Consider the following 16396-nt stretch of genomic DNA (forward strand, 5'->3'; position numbering starts at 1 on the left):
GGATAAACTTCTGGGGGAATCACAGTGATACATGACATGTTAGACAACATGTGAAGTACTAGCCCAAAGTAGGTCAGTTTCAACATTAGGTCATGCTGTGTTCCTCTCAGTGTCAAACAGGATAGGAAGGTGGTAGTGTCCAATTTGATTCCAAGGCTTGAGAAATTAAACTGTGCCCCACATCCCATTAGTAAATAATTGTAGTTATTTAAAAATAAAAATATTTTCTTTAGATTTATTTGTATTATTTTTTCAAATACCTACTAAAAATAGAACTTCTAGGTATTTAGAACTTTTAGGTATTTCTTTTGGTGTGTCATAAAATATTGAGACACCAGGAGCATCATGAACTGAGAGAGTTTGTAAACTTCTGGCCCGGATGATAAAAATCCACACCTCCTAGCTTGCATTTAAGTTTCTTCAAAACGTCTAGTAGCACCATGTACTTTCCACTCCCATTATTCCCTGGCTCAAATCTTTCTCCAGTACTTGCCTGTTGTTTGACCTTGGGCAAATCCACTTCATTTCATTAACTAATTGCATTAATTAATTATATGGATTAATTTCGTATAATTTCTCTGAGCCTTTTTCTTTAGCTATAAAAAGGGTTAATAGTGCTTACCTTGTGTGACTGTAATGAGGATTACATGAGAATGAACATAAGGAGGAACACACATAAACATCACATGTGGCATATTGCAAGTGCTCGGTTAAGTGTCAGATATAATCCCCTCTCATCTTTTTTTTTTAAAAAATATCTTGGCCGGGCTTCCCTGGTGGCGCAGTGGTTGAGAGTCCGCCCGCCGATGCAGGGGACACGGGTTCGTGCCCCGGTCCGGGAAGATCCCACATGCCGCGGAGCAGCTGGGCCCGTGAACCATGGCCGCTGAGCCTGCGCGTCCGGAGCCTGTGCTCCGCAAAAAAAAAAAAAAAAAAAAAAATCTTGGCCGTGCCACATGACCTGCGGGATCTTAGTTCCCTGACCAGGGATCGAACCCATGTCCCCTGCAGTGGAAGCACAGAGTCCTAACCACTGGACCACCAGGGAATTCCTCCCCTCTCATCTTGAACCTTCTGAAGAAGCCCAGTGTTCTTACTGAGTTCCTCAAGACTCATCTGGATAGCCCCTCAACTTTTTTTTTTTTTCTTCAGTCTCTCATAATTTTATTTTCTCCTCGGAAGTTCTAACGATCCCCTCCTTGGGTTTGACTGATTTGCTAGAATGGCTCACGGACTCAGAGAAATATTTTATTTGCTAGATCTGGTTTATTAGAAAAGGATATAACTCAGGAACAGCCAGATGGAAGAGATGCATGGGGAAAGGGCGTGAAGCTTCCATGCCCTCTCTGAGTGCGCTACTGTCCCCAAATTCCATGTGTTCACCAACCTGGAAAGTTCTCAATCCTCTAGCTAGCCTCCCTAAATATTACTCTTCCTTCAACCCCAGTTTACCGCTTCGATCAAGCCTCCCCCAACCGAACTAGCTCAGAGTTAACTACTATAGCACACAACTATATCACACAACCCACTGTTTAGTAAACTATTGCCTTTGTTATTCAACTTGTATATCACCTGTGCAATGTTTCACCACATGTACTGTAAGCATTTCTGAGGTTAAGAATGTCATGCTACATTAAAGTTTCCTATAGCGTCTAGCAAAGTGGAGGGTGCAGATCACATTGGTTCATGTAATGCAGGAATTTACTGAGGCTGTAGATCAGAATAAGCACCACAACACCTCCACACATACAAAAGGCAGATGGAGCAGCAGAGGTCAGAGGGAAGACAAGAAAAGGCAAGACTGCACAAATGCTGGCTGGTGGTGCAAAGCAGCACCATGAGGTGAAGGCCCCTGTGAGGCCAGACCTTGAGCAAACAGGATCTCAACACTGGGCAAGATGAGTAATGGAGGAGTTGGGCGAGTTCCATTCTTAGGAGTTAACTAGGGAGGCATGACAGGGAGGAAAGGATCTCACAGCTGAGTTTCCCACCCTTTCCTTCCAAGAAGGAAGTAGAACTTTTGGGGGGACCAGAAATGCCAATTACAAATTCACTTGGGTAAAAATCTTTTAAACGATAAACATCCTGAAAATGGGTAGAAGAAAATATTCAGCCCTTGTCACCAGTGAGAATTATTTAACTGGGTTTCCCTATCAAAATATTTGGGACATAACCAACTGTGTGAATGTTGCATGTGTATGAAGGAAAAGAATTTTAGCCCTATAAGTTAGGGTGGGACGTTACCTGACTTGATTGGGTGGCTCTGGGCAGCCCCAATAATGCTGAAGAGTAGGGGGAGTTGCTGAAGAAATTGGGAGAGGTGCAGAAAAAAATGGGACATGGCCAAAGCCAAAGTGTGCCTAGTTTGACTATGAAATATGGCGGTGCCTTTGGTGGACTGGCGGTTGCAGGGCTGGGGTGTGGCTGCTGTGGACTTCAGTTGACTAAGGATCCAGGGGGCCAGGTCCAGGATTGGCCGTGCAAAGCAAGAGCAGAGATACACGCATACTTAGGAGTGCAGGCAGCTAGTGACACAAACCTGGTGGACGGAGTGCGGCACCCACTGCTACAAACAGGGACCACCACAGAAGACTAGTTAATGTTCCTGGAAGATGGGGTTGGGGGGTGTGGGGGGGGCACTAGCTACAGAGCACCTAATGAGTGGAAGAAAAATATTCTGGGTGAAACTGGAGGCTTGAACTTGTTACCTAGATTAGTTCAGTAGTATTCAGTGGATGTATTTAGGTTAAAAGGCTCTTTTCATTTGCCAGTGTTGCAGTCTGAATAGTTACAGAAATATTTATTTTAAAAGTAACACTTTATAAAAACAAAAACAGAACTGATTTAGATTAAAAGCTCCAAGGTGTATTGTTTCATAGGTGTTATTGCTATCTATACCTTCACCCCATTTATTAAACCATTTCAGGTAACTTCCAGTTCGTAAATTTACAGTGAGGTTATAGAGCCCAACCAGGATGGGACAGAATGCGTTCCAAGTTACGAGGGGACCGCAGGGCTCCTCACTGATGTCTCCCGTGAAGCACCTGTGCACCACTGTTTCTTCCCACACGTCTGAATGTGACCTTTTGGCTTCTCTGGCTGTGGCTGCTTTAGTCTCCTGATACTAATTCTGTGCTGCTCTGTTGCCTAGGAGGTTGATCCAAGCTTTCAGGCCCCCTCTGTTGTAGGCCTCAATTATGTATTGTGAGGTTCAGGAGAGCTGGCCAATCTGAAGGCTGGGAATGCTTGCTTAAAGGAGGAATTGCCATTCCAGCATAAACTGCAGAAACTGTTTTCATTCTGGGGATGGTGAGTCCTAGAAGGTCATGGCCAAGAAGCAGATGTCCTAAGGGGCTTCCTCTGAGAGTTCATCCCCAAGAGGGAGCCATGTGGCCACATGCTTTTTATCACATTTCTAATAGCTGCTCCATTTCCTCAAGGGCTGTTGTAAAATCATTTACTTGACTGTTACATAAGGTCTGTTGTTCTAGGAACTGGGCCCTCTCTTCTTCTTTTATCTTCAACGTTACCTTTAAGGCCTGCATGGAAAGACATTAAAAAAGACAAAAAACAAAAAACCACCAAACTCTGACTCACAGGAAAGACAATACCATAACCAGAACATTATGCTTCTGTTTGGGATACTGACAGACATTGTCTTTTCTATCTTAGGTTTGTTTATCTGTGTTGGTTTTAGGAATTGTCTCTCTCTACTACAGAGTCTGTTATCTCAACTGGAGCAATGAAATCCTCTAGGATTCCGTGTAGTATCCCATGGTTCATCCAAGCAATCCAAAGTGGTCCAGACCCAAGAATCGGGGTTTCCTATTACAGGTTTCCCTGAGATATCAAGTTTCTACAGCATGGATTTCACACAGGTGTCAACTGTCAACCTGGAGCCACCTAGCGTGTTGCACACTGCCTCATGCCCTGCAGATGTGAACATTTCTAAGAGTCTTTAGAACAGAAAATTAGTTGAAAAAAATGGTGAAATCAAATAAAGTCTTGGAATTTAGTTAATAGTAAGGCATCAATATTGGTTTCTTAGTATTGACAAATACAGCATGATAATGTAAGATGTTAATATTAGGGGAGTTGAATTCTCCATTATCTTTACAACTTTTCTGCAATCTAAAATTATTACAAAATAGTTTATTAAAAATGAATAAAGAGGGCTTCCCTGGTGGCGCAGTGGTTGGAAAGTCCGCCTGCCGATGCAGGGGACACGGGTTCGTGCCCCGGTCTGGGAAGATCCCACATGCCGTGGAGCGGCTGGGCCCGTAAGCCATGGCCACTGAGCCTGCGCGTCCGGAGCCTGTGCTCCACAACGGGAGAGGCCACAACAGTGAGAGGCCCCCGTACCACAAAAAAAAAAAAAATGAATAAAGAGATAAATAAGAAAGAGCCCTCCACAGATCCACCTATTGTGGTAGGAAATGGTAATTTTGCCTTGCGGAGATGTCTGCCTCTCACCTGTAACTCCTCCATCTGCTTTTTGGCTGTTTCGTTAAAAAGCTTCAGTTCATCTTGCAAAGTTTCTAATAGCAGCTAAGAGAAAAGTACAAGGTAGTAACAAATCTTTATTGAAATGTGAGAACTTTCTTCATATAAACTAATCTCTTCATGGGAGTTGAATTAGATGATTGCTAATATCCCATCTGTTCAGTCACTGACTGAGTGTCCGCAAACGTGCTGGGCTCTCTCGTGGGCCTGGAAGAACTGAGTCCACAGCATGGACAGAGAACCCCACCTCCACGTGCTCTGTGCTACACAGGTAATATGAACGAAAGGCAGTAGCCACTAAAGGGGTGACAAATCGCCTGGCGGAGCTGAGGAAGGCTTCCATACCTAGGATTCTAGGATTCTAAGATGACAACTGATCTTCCTGGGGAATAGATCACAGAAGCTCAAAAGGCTTTAATTGCAAACGATTGCCCTCTACTTCAGGGAGGGAACCAAAGAGAAGACAGATTTAATTCAGGCTGGACCTTTGTAAGACACAGTTCTCAGCAAAGGAATAAGGGGAGAAATTTGGTAAAGCAAAGAATAGAGAAACCAGAAAGCTGTCTCTACGGTCCACCCTACTACGGGTTTTAAACTAGTACATTCTCAACTTAGACTCCCTCATATTTGTAAGCACAAAGTCACCTTCCAAGTAAAATATGCTACTTTGAGTACACATCCACCACCCTCTTCCACTACCCTGGATAACCGAAGGCTGTTTCGTGGGCTTTGCCGAGCACACGGCAGAGACCTGCTTAGATCTGCAGGGCCTCACGCTCACGGGGCCTTCGCCCACTCACACCCACACCCTCACCATCGAGTCCATGTGATCCGTGGTGGAGTCTTGCCGTGCCGCCAGGGTCTCACTGCCTAAAACCAGTAAATACAACAAAGTCAGCCTTGCCTAGGGAACTGCAACTTAAAAGAAAATTAAAATCCCTCCACAGGAGTATTCACGAGGGAAACTTCTCTAAGCATCTGAAAACACTCTCCCCTGAGTTTTCACCTTGGCAAGGTCACCCACGCCTGCCCTCCAGAGCTGAATTTTATCTCCCCTTCCTCTCTAGGTATGGATATGGCCAAAACTTCGTCCTGATTTCTCCTCAGCTCAGCGGAAAATTTGTTCAAAAGAAATGTATAGGCTGTATTTTTTGGTTTCGTTAACAATACACAAAACTATTTTTAAAAGCTTTTCAGGCCTTAAAAAATTTTATTATTTTTGGTAAAAACAGTGCATACACGTAGGAAATTAAAATCATCCAAAAACGTATATGGTGACTATCAAGAATATATCCTAAAATGCACAGGTTAATGGCAGCATTCAAAGTCAGCACTCCTTCATTCAAACAAGCCTGGGCTCCTTCCCGGGGCATTCTCAGGCTCCTCAATTCAGGCTCTCTTACAGTCCTGGGGTAACCCCTTCTTCCGCTTCCTCTCTGCGACAGACTCTGCCCTCTAGGGACAGGCTCAGAACAGGAATCACATTTTAAACACCGTGATTCTGCTAACTAGCCAGCTTTAGGAACCCTTTCAACAGTATTATCTCTCTCTCCACCTGTGAAGGTTACCTGTATGCTATATCCCTTGAAAGAAAGAAAATATTTCTGATGTATTTGCAAGATCATACCTGTCAGCACCAAACTAATGGTATAAAGTGTTCAGATAAGAAAGAGAGAATCCTCTCTGCACAACCATCTGAAACTCCGCTGGGCAGGCAAAGTCAACATCACAACAGAACAGAGTGGAGCTCCCCCAAATCTTCAGGGCTTTGCTAGGCAACCCCTGCACTGACTGGGTCAGCTGACACCATGCCAGACCCCTGATGCACAGTCCAGAATCACCCAGGAAGGGGCACATGCACTGACTCCTTTGAAGGCAGTTGTGTGCCATCTCTTACCTGGGTTGAGGCCCTTGCTCTCCAAAATTGCCAGACAGCTGTCCTGAAACTTCTCCAGCAGCTCCACTTTTTGGGTCAAGTCCTTCAGCTCTCCCTGTAGGGGTGCCATACAGACAGGTAAGGCCTGCCCCATTCCTCAGGGGCAGCCACAGCGCAAGCCTGGCATCTTCTCCTGCGCTCAGGCACCTGGCGTGGTCCCTCAGGATTCCACATGCATCACCCAGTGCAGCTGATGGCAGGTCTGGTGGATCGCTTACCTGAGTTTCAATCAACTTCTGGTGCAACTGCTTGTTGACGGCCTCTAAGAGCTGGTTCTTATCCTTGAGCTCTTCCTCTGATTTCTCTTTACTCAGTGGCTTATAGCTGTAATGATAATCGTACTTAGATGAAGTGGTGGAGGGATTAAGAGTATGGGCTGGGCTTCCCTGGTGGCGCAGTGGTTGAGAGTCCGCCTGCCCATGCAGGGGACATGGGTTCGTGCCCTGGTCCCGAAGATCCCACATGCCACGGAGCGGCTGGGCCCATGAGCCATGGCCGCTGAGCCTGCGCGTCTGGAGCCTGTGCTCCGCAACGGGAGAGGCCTCAACAGTGAGAGGCCCGCGTACCACAAAAAAAAAAAAAAAAAAGAGTATGGGCTATGGAGTCCGGTTGGTTTGAATCCTGGCATCATCACATAGTGGTATATGACTTTCAGGGAGTTGTGTAACCTCTCTGAGGCTGTTTCCTCATTTCTAGAATTAATACACACATTTCATAATATTACCATGAAGGATAAGAGAGAATACATGTACAATTCTTAGCACAGCTACTGACACAAAACTTTTAATAAGTAATAGCCATAGCCCAAGCAGTCTTGAGGGAAAAAAACTGAGCTGGAGGAATCAGACTCCCTGACTTCAGACTATAATACAAAGCTACAGTAATCAAGACAATACGGTACTGGCACAAAAACAGAAATATAGATCAATGGAACAGGATAGAAAGCCCAGAGATAAACCCACGCACCTATGGTCAACTAATCTACGACAAAGGAGGCAAGGACATATAATGGAGAAAAGACAGTCTCTTCAGAAAGTGGTGCTGGGAAAACTGCACAGCTACATGTAAAAGAATGAAATTAGAACACTCCATAACACCATACACAAAAATCGACTCAAAATGTATTAGAGACCTAAATGTAAGACCGGACACTATAAAACTCTTAGAGGAAAACATAGGAAGAACACTCTTTGACATAAATCACAGCAAGATCTTTTTTGATCCACCTCCTAGAGTAATGGAAATAAAAACAAAAATAAACAAATGGGACCTAATGAAACTTAAAAGCTTTTGCAAAGCAAAGGAAACTACAAACAAGACGAAAAGACAAGCTCAGAATGGGAGAAAATATGTGCAAACAAATCAACGGACAAAGGATTAATCTCCAAAATATATAAACAGCTCATGCAGCTCAATATCAAAAAAACAAACAACTCAATCAAAAAATGGGCAGAAGACCTAAATAGACATGTCTCCAAAGAAGACATACAGATGGCCAAGAAGCACATGAAAAGCTGCTCAACATCACTAATTATTAGAGAAACGCAAATCAAAACTACAATGAGGTATCACTTCACACCAGTCAGAATGGGCATCATCAGAAAATCTACAAACAACAAATGCTGGAGAGGGTGTGGAGAAAAGGGGACCCTCTTGCACTGTTGGTGGGAATGTAAATTGATACAGCCACTATGGAGAACAGTATGGAGGTTCCTTACAAAACTAAAAATAGAATTACCATATGACCCAGCAATCCCACTACTGGGTATATACCCAGAGAAAACCATAATTCAAAAAGACACATGCACCCCAGTGTTCAATGCAGCACTGTTTACAATAGCCAGGTCATGGAAGCAACCTAAATGCTCATCAACAGACGAATGGATAAAGAAGATGTGGTACATATATACAATGGAATATTACTCAGCCATAAAAAGGAACGAACTTGGGTCATTTGTAGAGACGTGGGTGGATCTAGAGACTGTCATACAGAGTGAATTAAGTCAAAAAGAGAGAAACAAATATTGTATATTAATGCATATATGTGGAACCTAGAAAAATGGTACCAGTTTGCAGGGCAGAAATAGAGACACAGATGTAGAGAACAAACGTATGGACACCAAGGGGGAAAAGTGGTGGTGGTGGTGGTGCTGTGATGAATTGGGAGATTGGGTTTGACATACATACACTAATATATATAAAATAGATAACTAATAAGAATCTGCTGTATAAAAAAATAAATAAAATGCAAAAAATCAAAAAAAGTAATAGCCATTATCATCATCAATATTAAGCCTTTTCAAAGTTCTGAGTCCTTGATAGTATTTTGTCTTCAGAACTTTTAAGTCATGCCCAAATAACAGATGTGGAATTAAAACCTATGTCTACAAACTTTTCAGCTCATGTTATTTCTGTCTGCAGGATTGCAAAATGTCCAAGCAAGTCTCAAGCAGAGAAAGATGGATCCTTCTCCAGAATTTCAACAGCAGCAGCAGCGGCAGCAGAACACTCATCTCGAACTCACTAACCACACGCAGGCTCTCCCATCCTGAGGGCTTCCCGCTCCTGCCGATGGGCCATAGCTAGGTTCGGGCAGTGGTCCTGGCATGGAGCCCCCAAACTCTTGTCTGGTACTCAAGATGGTAGCATCACTGATTCTTGCCCTGACAATGGTTCTCAAAATTGGCTGTGCCTCAGCCCTGAAAATCCCATCTAGATTTCTGGGGTGGCATCAGACTCCAACACAGTAAAACAAGTCCTGTGAGTGATTCTGATGTACAACCAGGATTGAGCTCCACTACCCTAAAACGGTGGCCAGGTTTCATCTACCCTGACGCTCACCTCTTCCTGATGTTCCTCCTGGTGGCAGTGTCTGTAGCTCTCAGCTGCCTAGAGAAGCAAAAACAAATCAGGATGTTAACTAGACTTACTGCGGTGATCATTTTGCAATATATACAAATATCAAATCATTATGTTGTACACCTGAAACTAACACAATGTTGTATGTCAACTATACCTCAATTAAAACAATAACAACAACAAAGAAATCAATCAGAGAATCACGGTACTGTTATTACTTTTTTTTTTTTTTTGTATTTTTGGCCAGGCCGTGTGCAGCATGTGGGAGTTTAGTTCCCTGACCAGGGATCGAACCCCGTGCCCCCTGCAGTGGAAGCACAGAGTCTTAACCACTGGACTGCCAGGCAAATCCCAGACAGCACAAGCTTGAGAAGCTCTGAGGGCCCATGCACTTGTGTGTCAGCCCAGACGATTGAAAAGAGCTTATGAATAGGGCACGGGCTCCCCTCCTGACCACCTCAACAACCTGACAGACCTGCTTCGGCTCAAGACAGTGTGGCTACTTCATGTCAGCCTCACTCACACGGGAGCTGAACACCGGGTGGAGGGACACACATGCACACTACACTGGGCTGGACTGCTCAGAGCAGCAACCTAGGCTAACAACTAGGCCCCACCCGCCACGACTACCGCTTAAGGCTGGTTTGACTGCACTGCTGCTATTTGTACACTCAGAGCAAATGCTGAGAGAGGAAAGAATATCTCTTATTGTAACCCTGGCTGTGCCTCTTCTGACCTGATCAACACAGAGGGTTCTGACAAACAGGTCAGCAACGCTGCACTGCTATAGGCCACTGACTACAGGCCAATCCTTCAGATACCCTGTGCCCTCAAAAGCCCTAATTCTTGGTACTGAGCAATTTCTAGCCCAATGTTCTAATTGGATACCGATGCTCTGACTCTCACCCATTGTCTCGTCTTGGTTTGATGATTTTTGTAACATCATTTTCTGAATCTCCTAAGTGAGGTCGGGAAACATCGACTTCTTTGGACCTAACAGGTAATAGGCTCTTAGAAGTGGCTCGAGCTTGTGCATCTGCAAAGGAAAACAAGAGGGTGGAATCCCACGCATCATGACCCAACAGTGCAACTCTATAAATTCGGAAGAATAAGACCTCTAGACCAATTGGGAATAGAAACCAAAATTCTTTAAATGTGACAGTACAGTGTGTTTGAGGGTAGCCAAAAGCTTGCTGATACAGCAAACTGAATGGCCAGAGGGTATAGATGTGAAAGTGGAGATTCATACAGCAAAGAGGATGAGAGGCAGTGTGGCCGTCAGCAAGGCAGAACACAGCTGAGTCCTTCGTCACACAGCAGTTGAAAGGAACTATGTCGTTCAGCTCCTAAGCACTCTGCCCGCTCTCCTAAGGCTACACTCAAGCTGCTTCGAGTTTCGGCAGTTGCTTAGTTATTTTGACGAGACTGGCTCCCTAACTAGTACTCTAAGAGACATCTTTGTGCCCCAGAATCTAGGAGAGTATCTGGCATATTAACAGAGGTTCAAAACCTACTTATTGAATAAATGAAACACGTCACAGTTTCATGAGTTATTTCACAGACCATCTCTAAACTAGCTCCTCTATTCTTCTTTCCCTCTTCCATGCTGACTGCCTTTACCACCAGCCCTTTTTTTTTTTTTTTTTTTTGTGGTATGCGGGCCTCTCACTGTTGTGGCCTCTCCCGTTGCAGAGCAGAGGCTCCGGACGCGCAGGCTCAGTGGCCATGGCTTACGGGCCTAGCCACTCCTCGGCATGTGAGATCTTCCCGGACCGGGGCATAAACCCGTGTCCCCTGCATCGGCAGGCGGACTCTCAACCACTGCGCCACCAGGGAAGCCCCTACCACCAGCCCTTTTAAACTGTTTATCCATCGTTAAGTTTAGAGGCTCGTTAGGTTCCCTGTTTGGTATTCTGTTCCGATCCTGCTAGGCTACTGCCAGATAACCAGAGAAATGGCCCTGACATGACATTCTTCTTCACCAGAGGAGAGCATTTCCCCCCTAGCCCTTATGCCAGACCTCTACCACACAGCCTCTATCGAATCTTTCTACCACTTACATTCGATAGCAAATTCAAGTAACTTGTTCTGGAGTTAAGCACGCACCCCCAGCACATGCACAGGATTCTTCTAGTTTATACTAACTTTCACTTTGTTCATTGTAAAACGGCTCCTTTAAGCTTGACCTAAATTAAGAGCCATAACAATTAAATCAAGCTGAAGAAATGAGGTACAAAGCACTGGATCACAGGGATTAGGAAACTTTGTGTTTGATAAAGATTTATTTTGATGACTCTAGCTGCACAACAGTTTGGAATAAATATGATTTCTCAGGCTAACAAATTACTTCATTTATAGGTACACTCAATCGGCACTTACATCCTATTTTCCCCTCTTACCCACAAAACAAGTATTAAAAAGGTTCTTTCTGAGGTCTCTGTTGGAAGTAAAAGGTAACTTTGAGTGCATGAATTTACCTTCTCCTCTCTCAAGTATTAATAAGTTACACACAATAAGAAATCTATCTCATGCAAAAAGGTGTCCATAGCAAATTGATCAAAATTAACACTCTTCATTGACTGGAATTGGTTTCAATAACCCATATTTGTTAGATCCTAAGGACTGCATCATAGGAAAAATTTAGCAGGATTTAACAAAGACTATCTCCTTAAAATGAGAGACGCGAAGGAGGGAATTGGATGGCTGGTGTCAAGGAAGGGAAGACTTGTTTTTCACCGTATATCGTTTCCCCACTTTGGATATTTATTTATTTTGAATGTTACCTATATATCAAAAAACTAAAAAACAAACAACCCATGCCTAAAATCTAAAATCCTGAGAGGCAGCCTAAAAATGTTAAACTATTGAAGTTACATATGATCATAAAGCTGGGACAAGGAAAAAAGCAAAGAGATGAAAACTTCCAACTCGGCTGGGGAGATGCCAGTCGCTCCCCACTGAACGAGAGACTGCTTTCTAAGGGAAAGGCAGCTAAGACCGGCTCCATTTCCTCCATCAACTCCTAGGTGTTGCTGATGCCAGAATTGCCACTCAGGTGTTCTGAAGCAACATAGGACAAACAGAACCCTTTGAAGCCTTTGAAGTAAAGCCTATTTACTTCAAAGGTCAATCCTGCTACTGCCCATCAGTCAACTGCATGGAGTCATCTGGGAAGGGATCTTAAATAGCTGCTTCAAAATCTCCTACCACAGGTTCTGATGTTTGAAGCCTATTCTGTGCTATAATCTCTAGATTAGGCAGCTCAGCAACTGCAGACATTAGGGGATGACTTTCAGCCGCAAGCCCAGTAACACAAAGCAAATGGCAAAGCAATCAAACACTGCTTTTATTTTATTTATTTATTTATTTATTTATTTAATTTTTTAGTTTTTGACCATGCAGGGCATCTTGTGGGATCTTAGTTCCCCGACCAGGGATGGAACCCAGGCCCTTGGCAGTGAAGGTGCGGAGTCCTAACCACTGAACCGCCAGGGAAGTCCCAATCATTACTTTTAACCATCTCTCTTCTCCCAAGATTCTCGAATACTAGTTAGGCCTGACCCTTCTCTCTCACTTCACTCAACAAATGTTTACTGAGAATGTACTATATAAGAGACACTGTGCCGTTACAAATGTGAACCAGACACAGTGTGAACCCTAGTGCTCCCTAAGTATCCTGCTTTTCATATGACTCTCTCCTCTTCTCCCTGACAATAAACCCAGTCCTTCCAGATAGCTCGTCTGGAAATAAAACAGGTAAATGTTTAAAAAGGGATTCCTACCTTAATGGGAATAATATTGTAGAATAATCAACAACTTAAATCTACTTGGTGAATGCAGCAGAGTTCGGTTTGGGGGAGCAGGGGTATGGGTCAAGTCTAAATTCCCACCACGTGGCCCTTCCCCTAACTCCCATCACAAGCCTAGACAGCCCGGTTCTAGGGGAGTTAGAGCAGGATGTCAGAGCCGATAGAACCCCCTCCCTTGCCGGAGCCCTCCACTCCCAGCCACCGATTTGATCCCCCATACTCCTGGCTTGACCACCCGGGGCCAGTTCGCAATGCCCGGGGGCAGGGGGGGCGTGGACACCCACCTGCGGACAGGCCGCTGCTCAGCACAGAGGGGGGCTGCAGGGTGTACACTGTCTTGACCACGTTGGTCATCGTAACGAGGCGGCACGGCTGGGGCCTGGAAGGTACAAGGCGAATGTTACCCAGGAGTGAGCCAGGGTGCCCGAGCCAGGCGGAGGGCCCCAGAAGAGCGCGACTCGGGAGAGAGAAAATCCTCCATTCTCAGCCCATCCCATCGGCCTCCCACATCCAGCCCAGTCTCCCGCCCCGGGAGAGCCGAACCCAGACGCCTGCTGCTCCTGCCCGCAGGCCTCGTCGCTCTGGTTCGAAAGATGCTCGGCAATAACTGCCGTACCGCAGACCGGGTCTGCCGCCCGGGTTTCAAACGGAAACTTCCGGTGGCCGGGCGGGAGGGCTGCGATGCGCTCTCTGTAGGCGGCCATGTTGTACGGAATGCACGGCCGTGGGCGACGCCTTCGGGGGCTGCCATGCTGTACGGAAGATCCGAATCGAGGCAAGAGCGCGAGCTTCCTGGCGGTGGTTGTGGAATCCCTCAGGTCTGGGCGGGGGAGGGGAGTGATGCGCTTTGCCGGCCTAAACGGAGCTATGAGTCATTGGCGTCTTATTCCGGCCTTGGGACGCAAACGCGGTCACGTTTAGAGTCCATGTCACAATCTTTCTCTTTATTTGGTCTATGATTGTTAGGGATGGTGCATGATACCGGATAGCCAGGAACACAGAGAGGGATGGGCAGGAAACTACACGTTACAGGGTGGAGAGTGGCAGGTGAGGTTTGGAGAGGGTCTGTGAGCTGAAATACCTGCAACACCTACCCTCAGTCCTAACTTTAATAACACTTATCCAGAATTTAAGCGGAGATTCAAAGCTACTCCTAGGGAACAGGGCAGGGTTCTTAAGCAGTGCACTAATTCATTTCGCTCAACAAATATTTATTGAGCACCTGCTATGTGCCAGACCACAATTCTAAGTGGGCAGATGGGATGAGGGCAGCAAGTATCAACACTAACCTGGGTTCTGCCCTCTTGGAGTTTACAATCCAGGAAACAGCAAACAAATAGTCACACAAACTTGTCAACTGTATCTCAGTTAAGCTGGAAAAAACCCAAATAAATATATATTCATCAACTATAGTAAAACTATGAAGGGAAAGTACAATGTGCTATGAGAGAAAAGCAGGGAAACCTAGTTTAAATTGCAGAGTCATTTTTTTTTGGCTGCGTTGGGTCTTCGCTGCTGCACGTGGGCTTTCTCTAGTTGTAGCGAGTAGGGGCTACTCTTCCTTGAGGTGTGTGGGCTTCTCATTGCGGGGGCTTCTCTTGTTGTGGAGCACGGGCTCTAGGTGCGCGGGCTTCAGTAGTCATGGCATGCGGGCTCAGTAGTTGTAGCACACAGGCTTAGTTGCTCCGAGACATGTGGACCAGGGATCAAACCCGTGTCCCCTGCATTGGCAGGCAGATTCTTAACCACTGTGCCACCAGGGAAGTACCAGGGAAGACATCTTAAGTGATGTTTGACTGACAAAAATGAGTAGGAGTTAATCAGATGAGCAATGGGGAAGAGGAGAGCAATGCAAAATCCCAAGGTAGGAATGGGCTTTTCCTAGAGGGACTGAAAGATGGGAGGCGAATGGTACTGATAAAGCTGGAGAAATAAGTCAAATGGCATTCTTTGTAGGCCAAAGGTAAAGAGATTTGTAGTCCAAACGTAATGAGATTTTTTCTCTTTTTTTTAGATTTTTATTCTTAAGGGTAATTAGAAATCACTGAAGTATTAGAGCAGGAGAGTGTCATTCAATTTATATATATATATATATATATATATATATATATATATATATATAGGCCACACTGCACAGCTTGTGTGATCTTAGTTCCCAACCAGGGATCGAACCCGAGGCCCTGGCAGTGGGAGCGCCAAGTCCTAACCACTGGACTGCCAGGAATTCCCCAATTTATATTTTAAAATGTTCACTCTGGCTACTCCAAGGAGAATGGATTGAAGGAGAGCAAGAGCAGAATTAGAGAGACAGTTGGGAGGCTACTCTCATCGTTCAAGTGAGAGATGATGGGGGCTTGGCCAGGATGGTGGTGGTGGTAGTGGAGATGGAAAGAGGCGGACACATTTAAGACAGCTTTTGAGGGCAGAATCTCAGGACTTAGTGCTAGACTGTATGTGGAGGAAGGAGGAATAAGGGGGAGGGAGATCTTAAGGATGACTCCCAGGCTTGAATAATTGTGTGGATAGAGTCATTATTTTGTGTTGGGGAGAGATTTAGATTTCAGTTCTGAACACGGCAAACCTGAAATGCCTTTGAGACATTCAAGTGGAGCTGTCAAGTAGGCAGTTGGAAATACAAGCCTTGAGCCCAGAGGAGAGTCTGGGTTGGAGATATACTCTTGGGAGTCATGGGTATACATATGTATTTAAAGCTATGATATTGGATGAGATCACCAGGGAAGAAGTGTACAGAGAGCCTTAGGACCAAGGACAGGGATGGCAGTACTTAGAAGCTGCAGTGATTAGAAGGTGCCAGCCAAGACATCTGATAAAGAGGTGTCAGAGAGGTGAGAAGAAAATAAAGAGGGGCTTCCCTGGTGGCGCAGTGGTTGAGAATCTGCCTGCTAATGCAGGGGACACGGGTTCGAGCCCTGGTCTGGGAGGATTCCACATGCCCCGGAGCGACTAGGCCCGTGAGCCACAACTACTGAGCCTGCGCGTCTGGAGCCTGTGCTCCGCAACGGGAGAGGCTGCGATAGTGAGAGGTCCGCGCACCACGATGAAGAGTGGCCCTCGCTTGCCACAACTAGAGAAAGCCCTCGCACAGAAACGAAGGCCCAACACAGCAAAAATAAATTAATTAGTTAATAAACTCCTACCCCCAACATCTTAAAAAAATAATAAATAAATAAATAAAGAGTGGTGTCTTAGAAGCTAGGAAGAAGGAAGTGGTAAACTGCTGAAAAAGGGAGTGATAAACCATTGAAAATAACTGAAAGGGCAAGCAAGA

General features: G+C 45.2%; 1 protein-coding gene across 1 annotated transcript; it reads right to left on the reverse strand.

The window, feature by feature from the left end:
- Window positions 1-1125: 1125 nt before the first annotated feature.
- On the reverse strand, window positions 1126-14643 carry KNSTRN (kinetochore localized astrin (SPAG5) binding protein). Its single transcript, XM_060294461.1, is given in 10 exon segments — window positions 1126-3539; window positions 4474-4548; window positions 5318-5373; window positions 6401-6494; window positions 6658-6763; window positions 9281-9328; window positions 10205-10334; window positions 13392-13486; window positions 13651-13780; window positions 13783-14643. Coding segments are annotated over 10 exon segments (942 nt in total). The 5' UTR covers window positions 13859-14643; the 3' UTR covers window positions 1126-3407.
- Window positions 14644-16396: the final 1753 nt, after the last annotated feature.

The sequence above is a fragment of the Globicephala melas genome, chromosome 2, assembly GCF_963455315.2.
Source record: "Globicephala melas chromosome 2, mGloMel1.2, whole genome shotgun sequence".
NCBI lineage: Eukaryota > Metazoa > Chordata > Mammalia > Artiodactyla > Delphinidae > Globicephala > Globicephala melas.